General features: G+C 36.7%; 1 protein-coding gene across 1 annotated transcript in view; it reads right to left on the bottom strand.

The window, feature by feature from the left end:
• METTL15 (methyltransferase 15, mitochondrial 12S rRNA N4-cytidine) overlaps positions 1-21,772 on the bottom strand; it is a 226,166-nt gene that overhangs the window by 105,643 nt on the left and 98,751 nt on the right. Inside the window, exon 3 of the mRNA XM_068989359.1 lies at positions 14,519-14,655. Within this exon, the coding sequence (XP_068845460.1) occupies positions 14,519-14,655 (137 nt within the window). The remainder of the gene's footprint in view (positions 1-14,518; positions 14,656-21,772) is intronic.

Genomic DNA, 21,772 nt, shown 5'->3' with positions numbered 1-21,772 from the left:
CAGAAGCCAGGAGATAAATGTTGTTGATCTATCTATAAAAGTCATCTTCCTGGGATCAAGGGCAGAGAGAGGATCTAAAGACAAATGGAGAGTATTTAGCACAACTGGTAGTAATTCAGAAGAGTAAGTGTTGACAAAGAAAACTGAGAAAAGCAGTCCATTTGGTAAATCTAGGATAAAATACCTTTTTGAGCCTGTCCATCTTCCCTTTTCTAAGGTACGATCGTAATCCCCAATAAGAAGAAAAGTTAAATTACTTTCATATACTATACATTTTTAAATGATTTGATTAAAATGTTTAGTCACGCCAGTTCAGTTCAGTTCATTTGCTCAGTTGTGTCCAACTCTTTGCGACCCCATGGACAGCAGCACATCAGGCCTTCCTGTCCATCACCAACTCCTGGAGTTTACTCAAACTCATGTCCATTGAGTCGGTGATGTCATCCAACCATCTCATTCTCTTTTGTCCCCTTCTCCTCTTGCCTTCAATCTTTCCCAGCATCAGGGTCTTTTCAAATGAGTCAGCTTTTGTATCAGGTGGCCAAAGTATTGGAGTTTCAACTTCAGCATCAGTCCTTCCAATGAATATTCAGGACTGATTTTCTTCAGGATGGACTGGTTGGATCTCCTTGCAGTCCAAGGGACTCGAGTCTTCTCCAACACCACAGTTCAAAAGTATCAATTCTTTGGCGTTCAGCTCTCTTTATAGTCCAACTCTCACATCCATACATGACTACTGGAAAAACCATAGCCTTGACTAGACAGACCTTTGTTGGCAAAGTAATGTCTCTGCTTTTTAATATGCTATCTAGGTTGGTCATAGCTTTTCTTCCAAGGAGCAAGGGTCTTTTAATTTCATGGCTGCAGTCACCATCTGCAGTGATTTTGGAACCCCCCCAAAAAAAGTCTGTCACTGTTTCCACTGTTTCTCCATCTATTTACCAAGAAGTGATGGGACCAGATGCCATGATCTTAGTCTGAATGTTGAGTTTTAAGCCACCTTTTTCACTCCTCTTTCACTTTTATCACGAGGCTCTTTAGTTCTTTGCTTTCTGCCATAAGGCACTTATTTCATAAATCTAAATTAAAAGATATGAATCTAAAAGCAATCATAATTTTAAAAATTGAGATGCAATTCATTCACTATAATATTCACCCTTTTAAAGTATACAATTCAGTGGTATACACTGTAAATATTTTGACTACAGACATCTCTTACTCTGAAATTCAATTCCATTCCCCAACTATATGTCCTTTGTTCATAGTCAGTGTCTATATTTCACCATCTGTTTCATTCACTGCAAAACAGTCAAGCAAAGTACAGTTTAAGAGAAGGCAGTTTTCAGGGGCTTCCAATTCTGCAGGCAAATTGGGATTTCCAGGCAACAGGATCCTGTAAAGTGTAACTGTCATCTACGCATTGGTTTGTGTTTGGTTCGAATCATAAAAACTTGCTAGCTTACATATATCAATATTTTCCAAGCAGACCTAGGTTCTAGGGGGTATGAACATATATTAGACAAACGTATTTCTGTCTTCAGTGAACATTTAGTATACAATGTGAACAAATATGTAGAAGAGAACCATATTAGGATAGGTAGTTTTAAAAATTTTTTGATCACGATACATAGAAATCTGGTTCAACTGCAATCCCATATACAAAAATATAATATATGCATATATGCATATGTGTGCTAAGTTGTGTCAGTCATGTCCAACTCTGTGCACCCTTATGGATAGCAGGCTCCTCTCCGTGGGATTTCCTAGGAAAGAATACTGGAGTGGGTTGCCATTTCCTATTCCAGGGGATCTTCCTGACCCAGGGATAGAACCCATGTATCTTGCATCTACCTGCACTGGTATGTGGGTTGTTTATCACTAGCACCATTTGGGAAGCCCATATGCATATATATATATACACACACACACACACATGCACATACATACACATACATGGAAACGATTCCATTATGCAATATATTTTCTATTCTATTCCATTCTACTCCATAAAATGTTGATTAAGACCCCCAAAAATGATTTCATGTACTCTCTAAAAGAATACACGATACAGTGTTCTAAGTCTAATCCTCACAACATTCCTAGGAAATAGATACTATTACTATCCCTATTTTACAGAAGAGAAAACTGAGAAACAGAGAGGTCAAGTAATTTGTCCAGTTTTTCAGTGAGAAAATCAGAGCTGTGATTAAAAAAACCCAGCAGTCTGGCTGTAGAACTTTATAATAAAGAAGAAAAAGAGAGATTAAATATTTAAGTTACCAAGACTTGAGGGAGAACTAAATGACCCTCACTGCTGATTACACACAAAGGGTGAGCGAAAGGAAACAGTTAAACAAGACTACTGCCTGGGCTCATTCACCCAACTAATGAATGAATGTTTTCCAGCTGATGCCATTCTCCCAGAGAGTGACAAGAGGTGGAGCAGATTCTGGAGGAATTAAAATTACTGAAAGTCTTCAGTGAGAATGCAAATACTCGGCAGGAATTAGGAAAATGGCAGGATTGAATGTACTTATCCTTTTTCTTCTTCCTTATATTGGTCAAGTCAGAGAAGTGGGAATACTTGAAGGGTCTTTTAAAATTTAGTGCCACAATATTAACATCGGTTTCACCTGTAAGCACGCAACATAATTTTACTTTGGAATGAATTATTTTTAGAATACTATCAAAATGGGAATGGGATGCTAGGGACCATTAAAGCAAAGCAAAATGTTAATAGGAAGACAAGGAAAAGAAACTCTTTAAGTCTCAATCGCCATTGGCTTCCAGGGAGAGTGGCAATTCCTAGCCTTCTAAATGGTCTCAGTGTGTGCTCAGTTTCTCAGTCGTGTCCAGCTCTTTGTGACCAGATGGACTGTAGCCCACCAGGCTCCTCTGTCTATGGAATTTTCCAGGCAAGTATACTGGAGTGGGTGGCCATTTCCTGCTCCAGTGGGTCTCCCCAACCCAGGGACAGAACCCACGTCTCCTGTGACCCGTGTATTGGCAGGTGGATTCTTTACCACTGTGCCAGTCTTACTGAATCCATTTCAGTTTTACCCTTCTCCAACCCATTCTTCATATAGCAGGCAGAAAAATCTCTTAAAGCAAATATGATTATATCAATTCTTTCTTTCACTGCTGCACATTCATTGCTCTTAAAATTCAAAATCTTTAATAAGGTCCTATGGTTTGGCACTAGCTTACTTCTCTAGCCACACTTACTCTCTATCATCCACTCACACTGTTCATTTTACAGTCCCTTCAGTAATATAACAGTCTCTTTCCTGCTGAAGATCTTTAAATATTCTGTTTTCACTACCACAAATGCTCCTCTTGCTACACCACCCCTCCCTCTTTACTGAGCTACCAGTCACTACTTCAGATTCTGACTTAAATTCACATACTCAGGTAGCCTTTCAAGATGTTCTAGACTAGATAAGAACATATCACTCTTAAAACATATTGTACTCACATTTCTCTTAAAACATACTATATTCATGCTGACATAGTCACAACTGTATTTAAATTACAAATAGTGGAATTATTTGTGTGCTTCACTGTAATGGACAGAAGGGCCAGGCAGGCTACAATCCATGGGGTCAGAAAAAGTTGGACATGACTTAACAATTAAACAACAACAAAACTCTGTGAAGGCGGGGACTATATTTCCTAATCCTTTTGAAACCATTAGAACTGTCAGATTGCCTGAAAATTACTTAGTACAATGTATGCTTTTCTCCAAGCTTCAGAACTGAACATTTAGTAAACCAGAGAGTCAAGTACTTTCATCTCCTAAAACACCTTGTAATGATTGATATCCCTTACATAAAGGTTATATTTAAAAGTATCCAGTGGGGCAAAATGCAAGATTCTATTTTGGTAATGTTTATATTACCAAAAAGACTGAAGAGGCGACATACCATCATCAACAAAAGATCTAGTTAATTTTTCCAAGTTTTCTTATTTTAATGCTTGTTTATATTTATAAAAATTCTTTTACTTTGACAATCATAGCATAACTAATCTCTTCTGGTAAGTAAGATTAATAATAACTGTGTCTCATACCTTATCCTTGCAGTCTAAATTTTAGGTAAATAGGGTTATTTAAGAAGATAGTATATTTATTTCACATGATTTTTACATTGGTCCTAGAGACAAAATGCCTGGGATTGAGTTTGGACTCTGCTACTGAATGTGACCAAATTGCTGTTTTATATATTTACAGGTATATATAAAATAGTGTGGTAGCAAGAACCCAAGCAGTGAACCTGAAGCCAAAACTTGCCTTTGCCAGGATATCCTGTTCAAATGTAATGAAAAATAAGAAACGTTGGCCAAGAAGGTAAATGGTAAAATTCAAGTGCTACAGAACAGACTATACAACTTGGACAGATTATATGCATAATTTAGAATAGATCACATCCTATAAGTAAATTCACCTGTAACTTTCCAAGTTATTGATCATAGAACAAACTTCACACAAAAAACCAGTTATTGATACTTATTTTTTCTGAAAACAAACAAAACACTGGAAGTTCAAATAGTATTAATAACATACTGCTCCTCGAGGATGTGAGAATATAGGATACATATTAATATCTCTTATCAAAGATTAGACAAACAACACTACAAGCAAGAAACAAACAAACAAAAGACTAATATCTACACAACTTTCAGTGTTACCCTAAATAAACTATTACCTATGTAAGAAAGCATTAGTAACACAGACTCAGGTAGACAAATACACAGATGTTTCCATTTTACATATTTATAGAAAAACTAAGATGTGATCAATTGGTAGAGAACTGAGCCTATATAAAGAACTCAAAATGGAATTTACAGTATTAGAAAAAGGCTAGTGGAATGCATTAAAATGAATAAAGTTAATTTAAGTATAATTAAGTTTAGATATTACTGCCAAACAATGCACATGCAATCTGATAATTATCATAATAGTAGATATTAATGTTTAAAAGCCAAAATAATATTTTAAAAGCCAAGATCTAGGAAAAAAATAGGAAGCAAAAATTAGACTAGTAAGTTCTCACTTTACATGGGGTGGTTAACCAATAAATGTTTCTTTTTGCATAATTAACAATAAAAAATGTTTAAGTACTTTAATCCTAAAAAATTTCCAGTTTCTATAATGAAAAGGACATCTTTTTTGGGTGTCAGTTCTAGAAGGTCTCGTAGGTCTTCATAGAACTGTACAAGTTCAGTTTCTTCAGCATTACTGGTAGGGGCATAGACTTGGATTTGCCTTGAATGGTTTGCCTTGGAAATGAACAGAGATCATTCTGTCATTTTTGAGACTACATCCAAGTACTGCATTTCAGACTGTTTTGTTGACTATGATGGTGACTCCATTTCTTCCAAAGAATTCTTGCCTACAGTAGTAGATATAATAGTCATCTGAGTTAAATTCACCATTCCAGTCCATTTTAGTTTGCTGATTCCTATAATGTTGATGTTCACTGTTGCCATCTCCTGTTTGACCAATGCTGGTAAAGTAATGCTTAAAATTCTCCAAGCCACGCTTCAACAGTACATGAACCGTGAACTTCCAGATGTTCAAACTGGATTTAGAAAAGGCAGAAGAACCAGAGATCAAATTCCCAACATCCACTAGATCATCGAAAAAGCAAGACAGTTCCAGAAAAACATCTATTTCTGCTTTATTGACTATGCCAAAGCCTTTGACTGTATGGATCACAACAAAATGTGGAAAAATTCTTCAAGAGATAGGAATACCAGACCACCTGACCTGCCTCTTGAGAAATCTTATGCAAGTCAGGAAGCAACAGTTAGAACTGGACATGGAACAACAGACTGGTTCCAAATAGGGAAAAGAGTACGTCAAGGCTGTATACTGTCACCCTGTTTATTTAACTTATATGCAGAGTATGTCATGAGAAACGCTATGGTAGATGAAGCACAAGCTGGAATCAAGATTGCCAGGAGAAATCTCAATAACCTCAGATATGCAGATGACACCACCCTTATGGCATAAAGTGAAGAAGAACTAAAGAGCTTCTTGTTGAAAATTAAAGAGGAGAGGGAAAAAGTTGGCTTAAAACTCAATATTCAGAAAACTAAGATCATGTCATTTGGTCCCATCACTTCATGGGAAATAGATGGGGAAACAGTGGAAACAGTGAGAGACTTTATTTTCTTGGGTTCCAAAATCACTGCAGATGGTAACTACAGCCATGAAATTAAAAGACTCTTGCTCCTTGGAAAAGTTATGACCAACCTAGACAGCATATTAAAAAGCAGAGACATTACTTTGCCAACAAAAGTCCATCTAGTCAAGGCTAGGGCTTTTCCATTAGTCACATGTGTACGTGAGAGTTCGACTATAAAGAAAGCTGAGCGCTGAAGAACTGATGTTTTTAAACTGTGGCTATGGAGAAGACTCTTGAGAGTCCCTTGGACTGCAAGGAGATCCAACTAGTCCATCCTAAAGGAAATCAGTCCTGAATATTCATTGGAAGGACTGATGATAAAGTTGAAACTCCAATACTTTGGCCACCTGATGCAAAGAACTGTCTCATTTGAAAAGACCCTGATGCTGGGAAAGATTGAAGGCAGGAGGAGAGGGGGAGACAGTTGGATGGCATCACTGACTCAATGGACATGAGTTTAAGTAGACTCCAGGAGTTGGCGATGGACATGGAAGCCTGGTGTGCTGCTGTCCATGGGGTCACAAAGAGTCATACACGACTGAGTGACTGAACTGAACTGAACTGAATCTTAAAAAATATTGACATCGGTCAGTGGTAAATTGAAAAAAAAATTTTAAATGTTGTCAAAATAGCTAGAGAAATGGCAAAGACAAATATATATACATTGACAATGGACAAGAGAAAATTTAACTGCTGAAGAAAATTTCAATAAAACACAAAAATAGAAAGTGTAAGACAAGATGACATAGAAACAGTAAGCTTCTCCTGATTTAATTACCCTTTACAGAAAACATGCTCATATTTGTTTACACAAAGTACATCTGGTATTTGTTTAATGGAAATACACCTAAAATAAAATAGTATAGAAAGACTTAGAATAGCAGTAGTATGGATAAAGATAAGACTATATTAGAATTCTAGTAAACTAAGTTGCTGCTTATTTTGGTGGTCATGGACTATGAATTATTTTAATTTACTTCTCAGCACTTTTCTGTACTTTGTCATTTTAATTAAGAAAAAATATTAGTCAGAAACACAAATACAGTGGTCAATGGAAAAATATATCATGCTTCTGGATTGGAATGCAGAGTAAAGATGTCAATTCTTTAATATGTATTTACCACAATTGATCAAAATGGTTTTTAAACTTGGCCAAGATATTCAAAGCTTTAAAGGTACAAAAAGGAAAAAAAATCCCCAGAAGTTCACAAAAGAAATAATACATATAACATAATGAAACACTAGCAATTAAAAAGATGGAATGAAATATACAAAATCGTTACTACTTAAGTGGTGGTTTAACAAGTGAGTTTAATTTTTTTCTGTGTACTTTTCTATATAAGTTTACCCAAGTGAGAATATCTACTTTTACAAACTATTGAAAGCAACAGCTTTTTGTATTTTTATAATTTAGTTTTTGTTGTTGTTTGTTAGTCACTAATTTATATCTGACTCTTGGCGACTCCTAGACTGTAGTCTGCCAGGCTCCTCTGTCCAGTGGATTTTCCAGGTAAGAATATTGGAGTGGGTTGCTATCTCCTCCTGAAGGATCTTCTGGAGCCAGGGATTGAACCTGCATCTCCTGCATTGGCAGGTGGATTCTCTACCACTGAGCAAGCAGGGAAGCACCATAACTCCTTTCAGTTCAGTTCAGTTCAGTCGCTCAGTCGTGTCCGACTCTTTGCGACCCCATGAATCGCAGCACACCAGGCCTCCCTGTCCGTTACCATCTCCCGGAGTTCACTCAGACTCACGTCCATTGAGTCCGTGATGCCATCCAGCCATCTCATCCTCTGTCATCCCCTTCTCCTCCTGCCCCCAATCCCTCCCAGCATCATCGTCTTTTCCAATGACTCAACTCTTCGCATGAGGAGGCCAAAGTACTGGAGTTTCAGCTTTAGCATCATTCCTTCCAAAGAAATCCCAGGGCTGATCTCCTTCAGAATGGACTGGTTGGATCTCCTTGCAGTCCAAGGGACTCGAGTCTTCTCCAACACCACAGTTCAAAAGCATCAATTCTTTGGCACTTAGCCTTCTTCACAGTCCAATTCTCACATCTATACATGACTACTGGAAAAACGATAGCCTTGACTAGATGGACCTTAGTCAGTAAAGTAATGTCTCTGCTTTTCAATATGCTAGTCAAATGATGTAATCAATTATAATTTTTATTTTCTTTATACATGTCTATATTCTCTAAACTCAATATGCAGAGCACATATTAACTCTAAATTCAGAAAAAAAAGTTTTAAAAAAATTGTCTTCCAATATCCATCTTCCACTGTGGTAGAAGTCAGCTAACACCACAATGCTCCGATTTTAATGTGTTTCCTCTTGTACAGTCCTCAGAGGCACTAGGGAAAAGTTTCAGTTTTCAAACAACAGGTGATCTGACATGTCATCTTTTCTGAAAGTGCTAAAATGGGTTAGCCTAAAATTCAGCTTTCCTATGAATTGGTTAGTTTTTTTGTGAAAATGTTAGTTTCTATTTTTGACTTAGTTTTAACAGAGTGAAGAACTTGGGATTTTTCAGAAGCATAGGCTACTCTTTGACAACAGAAAAATAAATGAATAAAAGAGAGAAAGAAATTAATTCCTCAAAAGATGTGCACGTTGAAATGACAAAATGTTTCCTTTTGGCATACTTTACTGTATGTTGTAATTATAGATGTATTTTTAAGAATATAATCAATTTACCTAATCTGTCCGTCCTTCCAACCAACCATCCATCCATTTATCCATTATCCCCAGAAATAATTCCTAGCCCAAATTTGTGTTTATCTTCATTATGCACATTTTATACTATCACTATAATTGGAGATATATATATATAAATAATATATAGTATCACTTAGTTTTTTCTACTTTACATATGTATACAAGGATGGTAATCATTCATCTAGTCTTGTTTTTCTTAACTATTACTTTCCCTTTCTCTGTACCTCTCTCCACTATTAATTTCTTCTTTCTCAAGTTCTCTATGATTATACATACAAAAATGCATACACAAAGTCTGTAATAAGCCTATGGATATGTTTCTTTAGATACTGCTTCTTTTATTTAGATGTGATAGATTCTAAGCAGCTTATTTATTTTTTAATATTAAAAGATACCCATGAAAAATAAGAATCCTTTCCCCCATATCCTCATTTTTAAAACTACTGTCTTCCAGTTTACTATGTATAAATTTTACACCATTATTATTTTATGTCATTTCCCTTTTCATGGCTGCTTTTGTGGAGCATCTTTTCACACACTGATGTTTAGTGATTGACCCTTCTATTATTAGTCTACTTTTCAAATTGGAATTTGTTGTCTTATCAATTTTGAGAGAACTCTATTTGATAAATATTAACAGGGTTCAGGAAAAGTTATCTTAGACTATGGCACCTTGGCATATTGAATATCTTTACACTGAAAGAATTTGTGAAATGGCACGTGCAGGTCATAAGAGCCTCAAGTGAGAGATGCCCCGTGTTGTGCTGTGCTTAGTCGCTTAGTCGTGTCCAACTCTTTGTGACTGCATAAACTGTAGCCCGCCAGGCTCCTCTGTCCATGGGGATTCTCCAGACAAGAATACTGGAATAGGTTGCCATGCCCTCCTCCAGGGGATCTTCCCAACCCAGGGATCAAACGGAGGTCTTCTGCATTGCAGGCAGATTCTTCCAGCTGAACTACCAGGGAAGCCTGAGAGATGTCCTGCCTAAATCTAAAAGTGTTTGAGATTTTAATCAGAACAGCTAATTGATTCTTGTGATACTTATCAACCTGTCATTCACTGTATGACATAAAGCCATACTTGTATTGTTGAATTTAATCCTATTAGGCCATAGCTACGCAGAGCATCAGAGAAGGCAATGCTACCCCACTCCAGTACTCTTGCCTAGAGAATCCCATGGATGGAGGAGCCTAGTAGGCTGCAGTCCATGGGGTCGCTAAGAGTCAGACACGACTGAGCAACTTCACTTTCACTTTTCAAAATGCCAACCCACTCCAGCGTTCTTGCCTGGAGAATCCCAGGGACAGTGGAGCCTGGCAGGCTGCCGTCTATGGGGTCGCACAGAATCGGACACGACTGAAGCGACTTCAGCAGCAGCAGCAGTGTGCAGAGTATATCATGAGAAACACTGGAATGAAAGAAGCACAAGCTGGAATCAAGATTGCTGGGAGAAATATCATCAATAACCTCAGACAGGCAGATGACACCACCTTTATGGCAGAAAGTGAAGAGGAACTAAAGAGCCTCTTGATGAAAGTGAAAGAGGAGAGTGAAAAAGTTGGCTTAAAGCTCAATATTCAGAAAACGAAGATCATGGCATCTGGTCCCATCCCTTCATGGGAAAAAGATAGGGAAACAGTGGAAACAGTGTCAGACTTTATTTTGGGGGGCTCCAAAATCACTGCAGATGGTGATTGCTGCCATGAAATTAAAAGATGCTTACTCCTTGGAAGAAAAGTTATGACCAACCTAGATAGCATATTAAAAACCAGAGACATTACATTGCAAACAAAGGTCCACCTAGTCAAGGCTATGGTTTTTCCAGTAGTCATGTATGGATGTGAGAGTTGGACTGTGAAGAACGCTGAGGGCTGAAGAACTGATGCTTTTGAACTGTGGTGTTGGAGAAGACTCTTGAGAGTCCCTTGGGCTGCAAGGAGATCCAACCAGTACATTCTAAAGGAGATCAGTCCTGGGTGTTCACTGGAAGGACTGATGCTAAATCTGAAACTCGAATACTTCGGCCATCTCATGCGAAGAGCTGACTCACTGGAAAACACTCTGACGCTGGGAGGGACTGGGGGCAGGAGGTGAAGGGGACGACAGAGGATGAGATGGTTGTATAGCATCAATGACTCAATGGACATGAGTTGGAGTAAATTCCAGGAGTTGGTGATGGACATGGAGGCCTGGCGTGCTGCAATTCATGGGGTCATAGTCGGACACAACTGAGCTACTGAACTGAACTGATTATTCTTTTTGAAACCCCAAGGACTATTATTCTTTTAACTAAATTATGGGTGACTTAGATATACTAGCATTGCATTTTGTCTGCATTTATATGCTTCAATGGTGTTGAACTTTTTCTCTTTTTCCTTTATACTATCTCTAGCAGAATTAGGCATTAAAACACTGCTGAATTCAATACAAAATGAACTTTAAGAGCTCTTCATATTTACCAAAGTCAGGACTAGCATAAATGCCAATGCTCTTTCCTACTCTTTAAGAGCTAGATAACAATTCCAAACCTGGTCACTATGCATTTTTCTATATACTTTAGTTACCTTTCTAATGTTTTCTATGGAAAAAATCAATTAAAGGTTTATAATTATTGAGTCAATTTTAACAATTTATATTTTGTTAGTACATTATTCATTTAATCTAGGATTCACATGTTGCCACAGAATTGCAATAAAATCACCTAACAATTTACCTTATGACTATGGTTGATTTTCTCTCTCAATCTTAATCATATAAATATTTTTGCTCTCTTTTACCCTTAACAATCAGGCTGAAAGGGATTTTGCTATTTTCAAAGAATGATCATTTGAGATTTCTTTCTCTATTTTTTTTTTCTTTTCAGTATCCTTGATTCTAAATTTTCTCTGGTTGTACACTGTCACCCTGCTTATTTAACTTACATGCAGAATACATCATGCAAAATGCTAGGCTGGATGAAGCACAAGCTGGAATCAAGATTGCTGGGAGAAATATCAGTAACCTCAGATATACAGATGACATCACCCTTAGGCAGAAAGTGAAGCGGAACTAAAGAGCCTCTTGATGAAAGTGAAAGAGGAGAGTGAAAAAGTTGGTTTAAAGCTCAAACATTTAAAAAACTAAAATCATGGCATCTGGTCCCATCACTTCATGGCAAATAAATGGGGAAACAATGGAAACAGTGACAGACTTTATGTTTTGGGCTCCAAAATCACTGCAGATGGTGACTACAGCCATGAAATTAAAAGACACTTGCTCCTTGAAAGAAACACTATGACCAACCTAGACAGCATATTAAAAAGCAGGAACATTACTTTGCCAACAAAAGTCTGTCTAGTCAAAGCTATGATTTTTCCAGTAGTCATGTATGGATGTGAGAGCTGAACCATAAGAATTGATGCTTTTGAACTGTGGTGTTGGAGAACGCTTGACAGTCCCTTGGACTGCAGGGAGATAAACCTTGAATATTCACTGGAAGAACTGATGCAGAAGCTCCAATACTTTGGTCACCTGATGCAAAGAACTGACACTGGAAAAGACCCTGATGCTGGGCAAGACTGAAGGCAGGAGGAGAAGGGGACAACAGAGGACGAGACGGTTGGATGGCATCACCAACTCAATGGACATGAGCTTGAGCAAATTCTGGGAGTCGGTGATGGACATGAAAACCTGGCATGCTGCAGTCCATGGGGTCACAAAGAGTTGGACACGACTGAGTGACTGAACTGAACTCAGCTGAATTATCTCCTTCTGTTTTATCTTTTTGTTGTTCAATTTATTAAATGGAATTACTTTGTGCATGAACCAAAAAAAAAAAAAAAAAACCTCAATACAATTTGAGATAAGGTACTATACTTTAATAAAATGAGATTATTGGGCAAAATATACATCCCATTTCTGTCACTGTTGAGTCATATGTGCCTTTCAGCAAACTAATATGAGTAGCTAATAGTTTCCACATTTGTAAACTACAAAGAGAATAGTCTTGAGATTCCATTTAAGAAACTACAGTGTTTGGAAGAATAAGAGACCTTGGGAATCACCACCTTTAGAACAGTAATATCTAAGAGAACCAGGCTGTCTATGCTAGTGATATATAATGGAGATCTATATTCATTCTATAAATGTTCAGATCATAATCAAGTAAACTCCTAAAAAGTTTCACAAATATGAATGCCCCAGTACAAGACTTCAAGAAGGTGCATTTTAAGTTACTTTGCTTAAAATGAAAGAATGATTAAAAAAAAATACTGTTCCATGAAAACTCACCCTCATATTTCTGTTAGAAATAAAGAACCTGGGGTCAAATAGGTTTCTAGGGACTTCAGGAGAAGGCAATGGCATCCCACTCCAGTACTCTTGCCTGGAAACTCCCATGGACGGAGGAGCCTGGTAGGCTGCAGTCCATGGGGTCTCGAAGAGTTGGACACGACTGAGCGACTTCACTTTCACTTTTCACTTTCATGCACTGGAGAAGGAAATGGCAACCCACTCCAGCGTTCTTGCCTGGAGAATCCCAGGAACGGGGGAGCCTGGTGGGCTGCCGTCTGTGGGGTCGCACAGAGTCGGATACGACTGAAGCAACTTAGAAGCAGCAGCAGGGACTTCACAAACACTGTGATCTTGCAAACAAAAATCTAGGTATATTTATTTACCCTTTTATTGGGAGATGTAATCACATAGATTTGCAAAGAGTCTGGGACCTTAGAAAGGTTGAAAAGACTCTTGTAGATTTGTAATCCAACTTTCTAACTTTAGCCTGTGATTAAACCTTTCCATGGTCTTACTTTCGCTACTTCACCAGAGACCTTTTCATTGTTGGACAGCTACAACTGGTAAAAACTCTATGTCCAGTCACAATTTACCTCTAAAATTCTCATCTATTTTTTTCTTTTTTTTTTGAATTTCAGTCTCTGGAGCTTAGCACAATAGAACAACTCCCCATTACAGAAAAGAGCCCTTTACATATTTGGAGATGGCCATCCGAATTCCAAGATATTTGTCTTTTACGGCCTGATGTCTTAAACAACACAGCAAAAGGACATAACTCATTAATTCAAATGTTTTTCTCTAAAGGAAAATGCTTTTACAACTTATAAAGACAATAACCTTAAATTTTTTTTAAAGTTCTACCATAAATGTTCACTATTTTTGACAGAGGGATAGAAAGGTCTAAATTTATTTGTGAACTGCCAAAAGATTTCAAAGAAAACTGCATTACATTGATGTATGTAACCTCATGAATTCTAAAGAATTTTTACATACTTATTTACTCCACTAAATTCTTAGAAACTGTAAATAAAATATTTTTTTAATGTTTTTAAAGTATGGATTATCTGGCAAAATACTACTGAAGGATGGGTTTCAACACATCTTCAAATATCTGCCAAAAATAATTTTTTTGTGTTTATATCTATTTACAAAGGATAAATGCAGTAATATTTTTAAGTGGTTCTAAAAATATCATTTACATCAATTCTTTTTGTATAAAAAGGGAGGAAATATTTCATTAAGTATAACATCATACAAGGGAACACAAATTCCAAAAGGTAAACCAAGATCCATAAAACTGAGCAACAAAATTAACTGTCTATACGAGAGTATTACTTACGGGTACAATTCTGAAAGCTGCTCAGCTATCGCATATGCTGTTGGGTCTCTGTCTAATGCATACAGAGTAATATCTGGCTCCTTCTGTAGAATGGCTCTTGTGTGTCCTCCTGAACCAAATGTCATATCTAGAAAAACCTAGCCAACACAGAAAGAGAAAATTACCCCTTAGTAAGAACAAAATTTATTCTTGCCAGCTTACTTTATTTCTAAACACACATAATGCTTTTCAGAGCTGATAGCAAATAGAAAAACAATTATACTATTAGTAATATATTTATTTTTGCCTAGAGTTCAATTTATCTTACATAAAGTTTGGATCAACTATGACTGATCAGTCCAAAAGAATTTGTCAGAGTATCAACAAAATGATAATTTTTGTCATAGGCTGGCCAGTTCACAACAAATTTACATTTCCTCCCATGAGGTCATACTGGCCATTGTGTTGTGCTGCTAGTTTTTCAATGCTTTCAAGCTCCTGGCTAAAAATATTTCCAACAATTTCTCATCATTTGAAACAGCTTACAATTGGTGTGACTCACTTTATCACAGTTTCTCTATAAACACTTTATATTAAACATAAAGATATTCAAGGAGAGAGAGAGAGATTATACCTAACAGTAGTCATAGGACAAATATTTAATTAACAAATTAGACCAGGAAAAAGCCCAGGGCTTAAGTCAAAACATCTGTGATAAAATCTATCTTTGCCACTAAGGAGCTATGTTGCCCTGGAAATGTCACTTAAAATTCCAGGGTGTCTAGACTTTTCCAGAGTTAAGAAAGAAAAAGAAGGTCTAGAAGAAGATATCCCAATATCTGCCTGATTGGTAAGGTGACATATAATTTCTCATATAAAGTGAAAGTCGCTCAGTCGTGTCTAACTCTTTGTGAGTCAATGGACTATATCCTGCCAGGCTTCTCTGTCCATAGAATTCTTCAGGCAAGAATATTGGAATGGGTAGTCATTCCCTGATCTAGGGTTTGAATTCAGATCTCCTGCATTGCAGGTAGATTCCTTACTCTTTGAGCCACCAGGGAAACCCCAAAATTCTAGGTAGTGACCAAAACACTTTTGAAGTAAAAGATTTACCAGGAAAACAGGATCCAATATACATGGGTACATACATTTAAATGCTTGGATACATTCAAGATCCAGTTAATGAAGTTATGGATCTGAATCTATTTCTTAGCTATTTTAGTTAGCTGCACTAAAAAAAGCCAGCTGAGAGTTGGGCAAGAAACTAGAAATTAGACCAGGACCACGATGGAAAAGAATATTAAAAAAAGATTATAAATATTTATATATAGATAGATATGTGTGTGTTTGTGTGTGTGTGTAAAACTGAGTCACTTTGCTGTATAACAGAGATTAGCATAACACTGTAAATCAACTATACTTCAATTAAAAAACAAAAAGCCCAAGTGGGAAGAAATCAAGCCTGGAGCACAAGAAATATATATGTAAACAGGTTGTTGAATTGGAAGTCAAGATACTCTCAACACATCCTCTGAAAGTTATGCTCTTTAGTTTAATGCACTCTCTCAATAAATTTCACTGGTATGATGAAAATAAAAACAATTGTTCCAATAATACTATTATGACAACATACACTAGAAGTTAGACTGTTAAAAATGTTTAAACATTAAACTTCTTAAAAAGTTCATGTGTACATTGCACAAAGGAAATTCCTGTAATGGATCTGAACATTTCTCTGTCCTGAATCTCATAACTTTTTCCAGGGAGACAAGGCACAGTTATGCTTTGATTTTTTTTTTTTTTTTTTTTTGCTACAAGCTACCATGCTGAGTCCTGTGTTCCAATCATGTCCTCAGAAAAGTTAGCCTACTATTCAAAGAATAATATGGAGGCAGTCTTCTGATGAAAATTGAGAAGAGGAGATATATAAAGCATTATATCAGATGTAAATGTGATGAAAAGGTACAGGCACTGCTTTTTAACATAAATTTTTTAGCATAACTTAACCTCACACTTCTATAACGGTTAGCACGAAAGATATGGCTACATATATTTTTCACCTTTTTAAACAGTAACTTTAAAACAATACTTGAAGTCATTATTTTTATGGCTGTTAGCAGTACATCTTTAAATCTTAAGATTGAATAATTTCCTCTTCCAGGCTGTATACTTATTTTATACATCTATGAAAAACTAAAAATCTTCCACCATAGTTCACCTCAGTTTTAAAATTGCCAGTGGTTTAGCGTGATTCAAACAGAGCACTTTTCTAGGCTTGGAAAAGTTATATATGTGAACCAGGTAGCTGAATTCTGGTCATGCTTTCTTGTTAATCCCTAATATCAAATCCTATATAACCCTAGGTTTAAACTAAGAGTACCACTCCAGTGTTCTTGCCAGGAGAATCCCAGGGATGGAGGAGCCTGGTGGGCTGCCGTCTCTGGGGTCACACAGAGTGGGACATGACTAAAGTGACTTAGCAACAACAACAAATACCAAATAAAGTAATTTGAACATGATTGCCTTCTCTCGAGCCAGGAAAGCCTCAATCAGTATGTAAAAAGAAAACTTCTCATTATTAAAAAATATTCTTGAAAATGTGAATTAGATTATTATAATTTACATGATTATTTTTTAATCTATCATGATTATGCCCTTGGTGATATACTGACAATAAAGGAAGTTTTCATAGTAAAAACATAATCTACTATCACCAGTCAAGTGTAACACAAAGGATGAAATAGGAGACAAATGGGATTTATGAAATGAGAACTGAACCCTACCATATGTCTTGGGTTAATAGGTGAGTGGAGCCATCAAATTTCATTTTTAAAATTCTAATACACAATGCCCATCAAAAATAATAAGTTACATCTAGCCTTTGTGAGTTACCCAGCACTACAATTGAAAAAGGAGCCAATTAGTTTCTCCTTTCTCTTGGGTCATTAACATGACATGCGATTCTATTTTTTAATTTGTACAATTTGATAATAAAATAAGGAAACTGGAAAATTTTTCTTTGCTTAATAAATGTACAAGAACTAATCTGAATGTTTCCAGATAATATTTTTATGATTCTCAACTGTACACATATGCAAATGTTTATGCTACAAACATATGGAATTCTTTGAATTACCTGATATAATTTATCTAAAAAGCCAAACCCATCTTTGATACCAAGAGTTTTTTTCTGGTCATTTCATTAAATACTGGCATAACCCTGACCAAATCAGAGTTATGATGTAACTGCCTAAGTTTCAAATTCTTCATCTAAGAAGTGGGAATAAAACATACCCTTGTTTATCTTGAAATTTATAAAGATTATTTTATTTCTTCCTTACAACCCTGAAGTAGGTGTTAGTAAGTTTTATACACACAGAAACTAAAATTACACTAAGCTAGTAAGTGGCAAATGCAACAGCTGAATACAGGAGTATCTGGCTCCAAAACACTCTGACTGCATTAAATCAATAAAGTCTATATATCTGCACACTGCTTTATGGCTTTCCAAGCATTAATGTTTTCCTACTTGGTCTAACAAAAGTCTGTAAGGGAGTATGGAAAAGTGGCATTATCCACATTTTTGCAAACAGAAAACTCAGGTTCAGAGAGAAAATAAGATCAGCCCTGGGATTTCTTTGGAAGGAATGATGCTAAAGCTGAAACTCCAATACTTTGGCCACCTCATGCGAAGAACTGACTCATTGGAAAAGATTTTGATGCTGAGAGGGATTAAGGGCAGGAGGAGAAGGGGACGACAGAGGATGAGATGGCTGGATGGCATCACTGACTAGATGAACGTGAATCAGAGTGAACTCCAGGAGTTGGTGATGGACAGGGAGGCCTGTGTGCTGCGATTCATGGGGTCGCAAAGAGTCAGACACAACTGAGTGACTGAACTGAAGATCATATTACTAGTTAAGTGAGAGAAAGAGAATTCTAAACAAGGGCTCACCATCTCTGATTTCTGTGCTTTTTCTGAGAGAAATAAAGAAAGAGAAAAAAGGAGGGAAGGAACAAAACAAAAATAAGATGAAAAAATAAGTGGATGGTCCGAGATGGCTTTATAAAAAGTATACAAGAAAAATTTATTGTTTTATAGATGACTCATTCCCATTGGAACTTAGGCTCTTGAAAATCCATCTTTATGCATCTCTGTCTCTCTTTCCCCCTCCCTTCCTCCCGCCCTCCCTCCCTCCTTCTCTCTCTCCCCGTCTCTGTTCCTCTTCTCCTGTTTCAAACGGACACCTAGAGAAGGCAATGGCACCCCACTCCAGTACTCTTGCCTGGAAAATCCCATGGGTGGAGGAGCCTGGTAGGCTGCAGTCCATGGGGTCGCTAAGAGTCGGACACAACTGAGTGACTTCACTTTCACTTTTCACTTTCATGCATTGGAGAAGGAAATGCCAACCCACTCTAGTGTTCTTGCCTGGAGAATTCCAGGGACGGGGGAGACTGGTGGGCTGCCGTCTATGGGGTCGCACAGAATTTGACATGACTGAAGTGACTTAGTGGTAGCATTAGGTATCTAGAGCTTTAGAAAGTAGGTTCTTTCAGGATTTTTCCACAAAAGAAAGAAAAACTTTCTACAACCACTTTTATATCTTTTAGTTACAAAAAAACAACAAAGTTCAGAAAGAGAGAAAGCTAGTTACACTGGGTAGGTAGTATCTTTAAGAAAAAGAAAGAGATTTCTTTGAAATCGAATAGAAGAGATATGGAAAAGATGAACAAATTCCAGAGAGGTGCAGGACCAATGAAGTGACTGACAGGTGGTAAGATCTCAGAGCTCCTAGTTAGATGACAGAATGAAGGGGATGGATCCTTGGTCATGGGCTTCTACGTGCTACTCGAGTTCCATGCCTCTCTATGGCATAGAAGCAGGAACCAACCACTGGTCCTAGTGGGTCTACACAGGTTAAAACAGAAGGCATCTTAGGGGAAATTCAATGTGATATGAGGTGAGTAAGATGATGCAGGGCTTTGGCATAGCTCTGGATGTTGTGTGGGGCCTAGGGGATAAATGAAATTGAAAGCTTTACAGAACAGGGAGACTGAGGAACAGTTATTTAAAGAAGATAAAAAACTAGCATTTGCAGAATAGGATGCATAACTACAATTCTTCAATTTGCCTCCAATTTAATATGGTAGTATCAGTGCACAGTAGTAGGTGTGTAGTATGTATTTAATGATGTGAATGAAAAAAAGAGCCAAGTCTCCCAAAGCAACTATGAAGACAGCAATACTCATCTGTATATATGAATTCAGAAATACTCTTTAAGATTTAAGACTCATTATGACAGGATCACATAAAAGAGTCACAAGAAGCCCAACTTTTAACCCACTTAAAATCTATGTATTCTAATATTAGCAACAGACTCATTAATAACAGAATTTCTTCAGAATATTATTAATGATAAATAATTATAAAACTCTATAACATGCTTTTATTTACTGATCATTCTCCTTTGAAGTACGAAAATGACACTTCTTAGTTTGGGTTAGCTCTTTTGATCAAATGCAACTCAATGACATTTTATCCCCATGGTCTTCTAAATATCATAGAAAAGATTAGATTTTACTTTTCACCATGATGAGTCACACTTGAATAGCTGTGGATCTGATATGGACACAGTACAAACACTGAATTTCAGAGCTCAGAGGGTCACTCTGTTGTTCAGTCGCTCAGTCACGTCTGACTCTTTGCGACTCCGTGGACTGCAGCACTCCAGGCTTCCCTGTTCTTCACCATCACCCAGAGCTTGCTCAAACTCATGTCCATACAGTCGGTGATGCCATCCAACCAACTCATCCTCTGTTGTCCCCTTCTCCTGCTGCCTTCAATTTTTCCCAGGATCAAGGTCTTTTCTAATGAGTTGACTCTGCATCAGATGGCCAAAGTGTTGGAGCTTCTGCTTCAGCATCAGTATTTCCAATGAATATTCATGACTGATTCAGAGGGACATAACTAACTATTTATTCCACCCCCTCATTTTACTTATGAAGAGACCAAGGCCCAAAGAAGGTAGCTGGTAGCTAGTTGAGGGCAAAGTTAATACAAAAAGCAGATCCTGTACTCTTTCCACTTCATCTCATAATACTCCCCCACTGAAATTATATAATCACGTTGTAATAAAAGCAATTCCTCACTGAAAAGCATTTTCCTAATACAAAGATATATGCAAGTGAGAACTCTGAACAATGAGCCTCCAACAGTTAAAAACAATTACTGTTCCACCATTTTAATTTTCTTAAGACTTCATGATGATAGGTATGTTGAAGTAAATTCCAAAGACAATTATGTTTTATATGTGACCTGAAAAAAAATTTCTGGCCATTACGTACAAGAGCAACTAGTGAAGACTTACTTCTTGAGATGTTACAGCTTTCAAATGGATCTTGAAACTGAAAACAAAAAATTAATACACCTAAAATCATAGACTCACAGGCGATTAAAGCTAGAAGGATCTATAAAGATAATCCAAATTTATCATCATTATATACTACTCTGTCTTTTAGATTATATCTATATCCCTTTTATATAATATCTCTCAAATGTGATATCCTTTAAGACAGCTAAGGCTTCTCTCTGAAGGGGTGAGACTGACAGAAATCACGTGATTTGCCCCAGATCACCCTCCACAGACTAGATACTTAAATGTTTCTTTTTTTTCCAACATAAGACTTCTAATCCTTGACATTTTCACACTGGAAAAACAATGTTAAAATTGGACAGGAAAACATTTTTAGCCACGAACAGTACGAGGGCACATCTTCCAATTTCATTTTTCTAATGTTGATTAGTCATTTCCAATCTGTGCAAGATTTTTAATAGTAAGTTCTCATCTGAATTTGGAAACAATATGGCCTGATTTCACTGTAAAATTTCTTCCTATGAATATTTTCTTTTCTGGCAATTAGTCATTTTGAATTTTTCAAATTAAAATGTTTTTGAAAGAATGTTAGTTAAATTTCACCTATTTGTTCCTAGTTTCATTTTGAAAATACTGAAATGTCTCAGGAATATACTTAACATTCTAGAGATTTTTCAGGAGGTTATTAAATTAAAATGCATGGCATTAATTGATAATCTGTGTATTCATGGAATATCCAATATAGATAAGGTCATAGAAGGTAATACAAAGATAAGTTAGGAGACTTCCAATTTGGTGAGAAACTTTAGACATGCTTACAATTAACAGTTAGTAAAAAGAAATCAACACTATAAGAAAGATATATAAAATATTTTACAAGGAGTAAAAATAAATATTAATT

This window comes from Capricornis sumatraensis, chromosome 16 (genome assembly GCF_032405125.1).
Source record: "Capricornis sumatraensis isolate serow.1 chromosome 16, serow.2, whole genome shotgun sequence".
NCBI classification, from domain to species: domain Eukaryota; kingdom Metazoa; phylum Chordata; class Mammalia; order Artiodactyla; family Bovidae; genus Capricornis; species Capricornis sumatraensis.
Note: the sequence above shows the minus strand (reverse complement) of the source record. Positions and strands in the feature narration are given on the sequence as shown.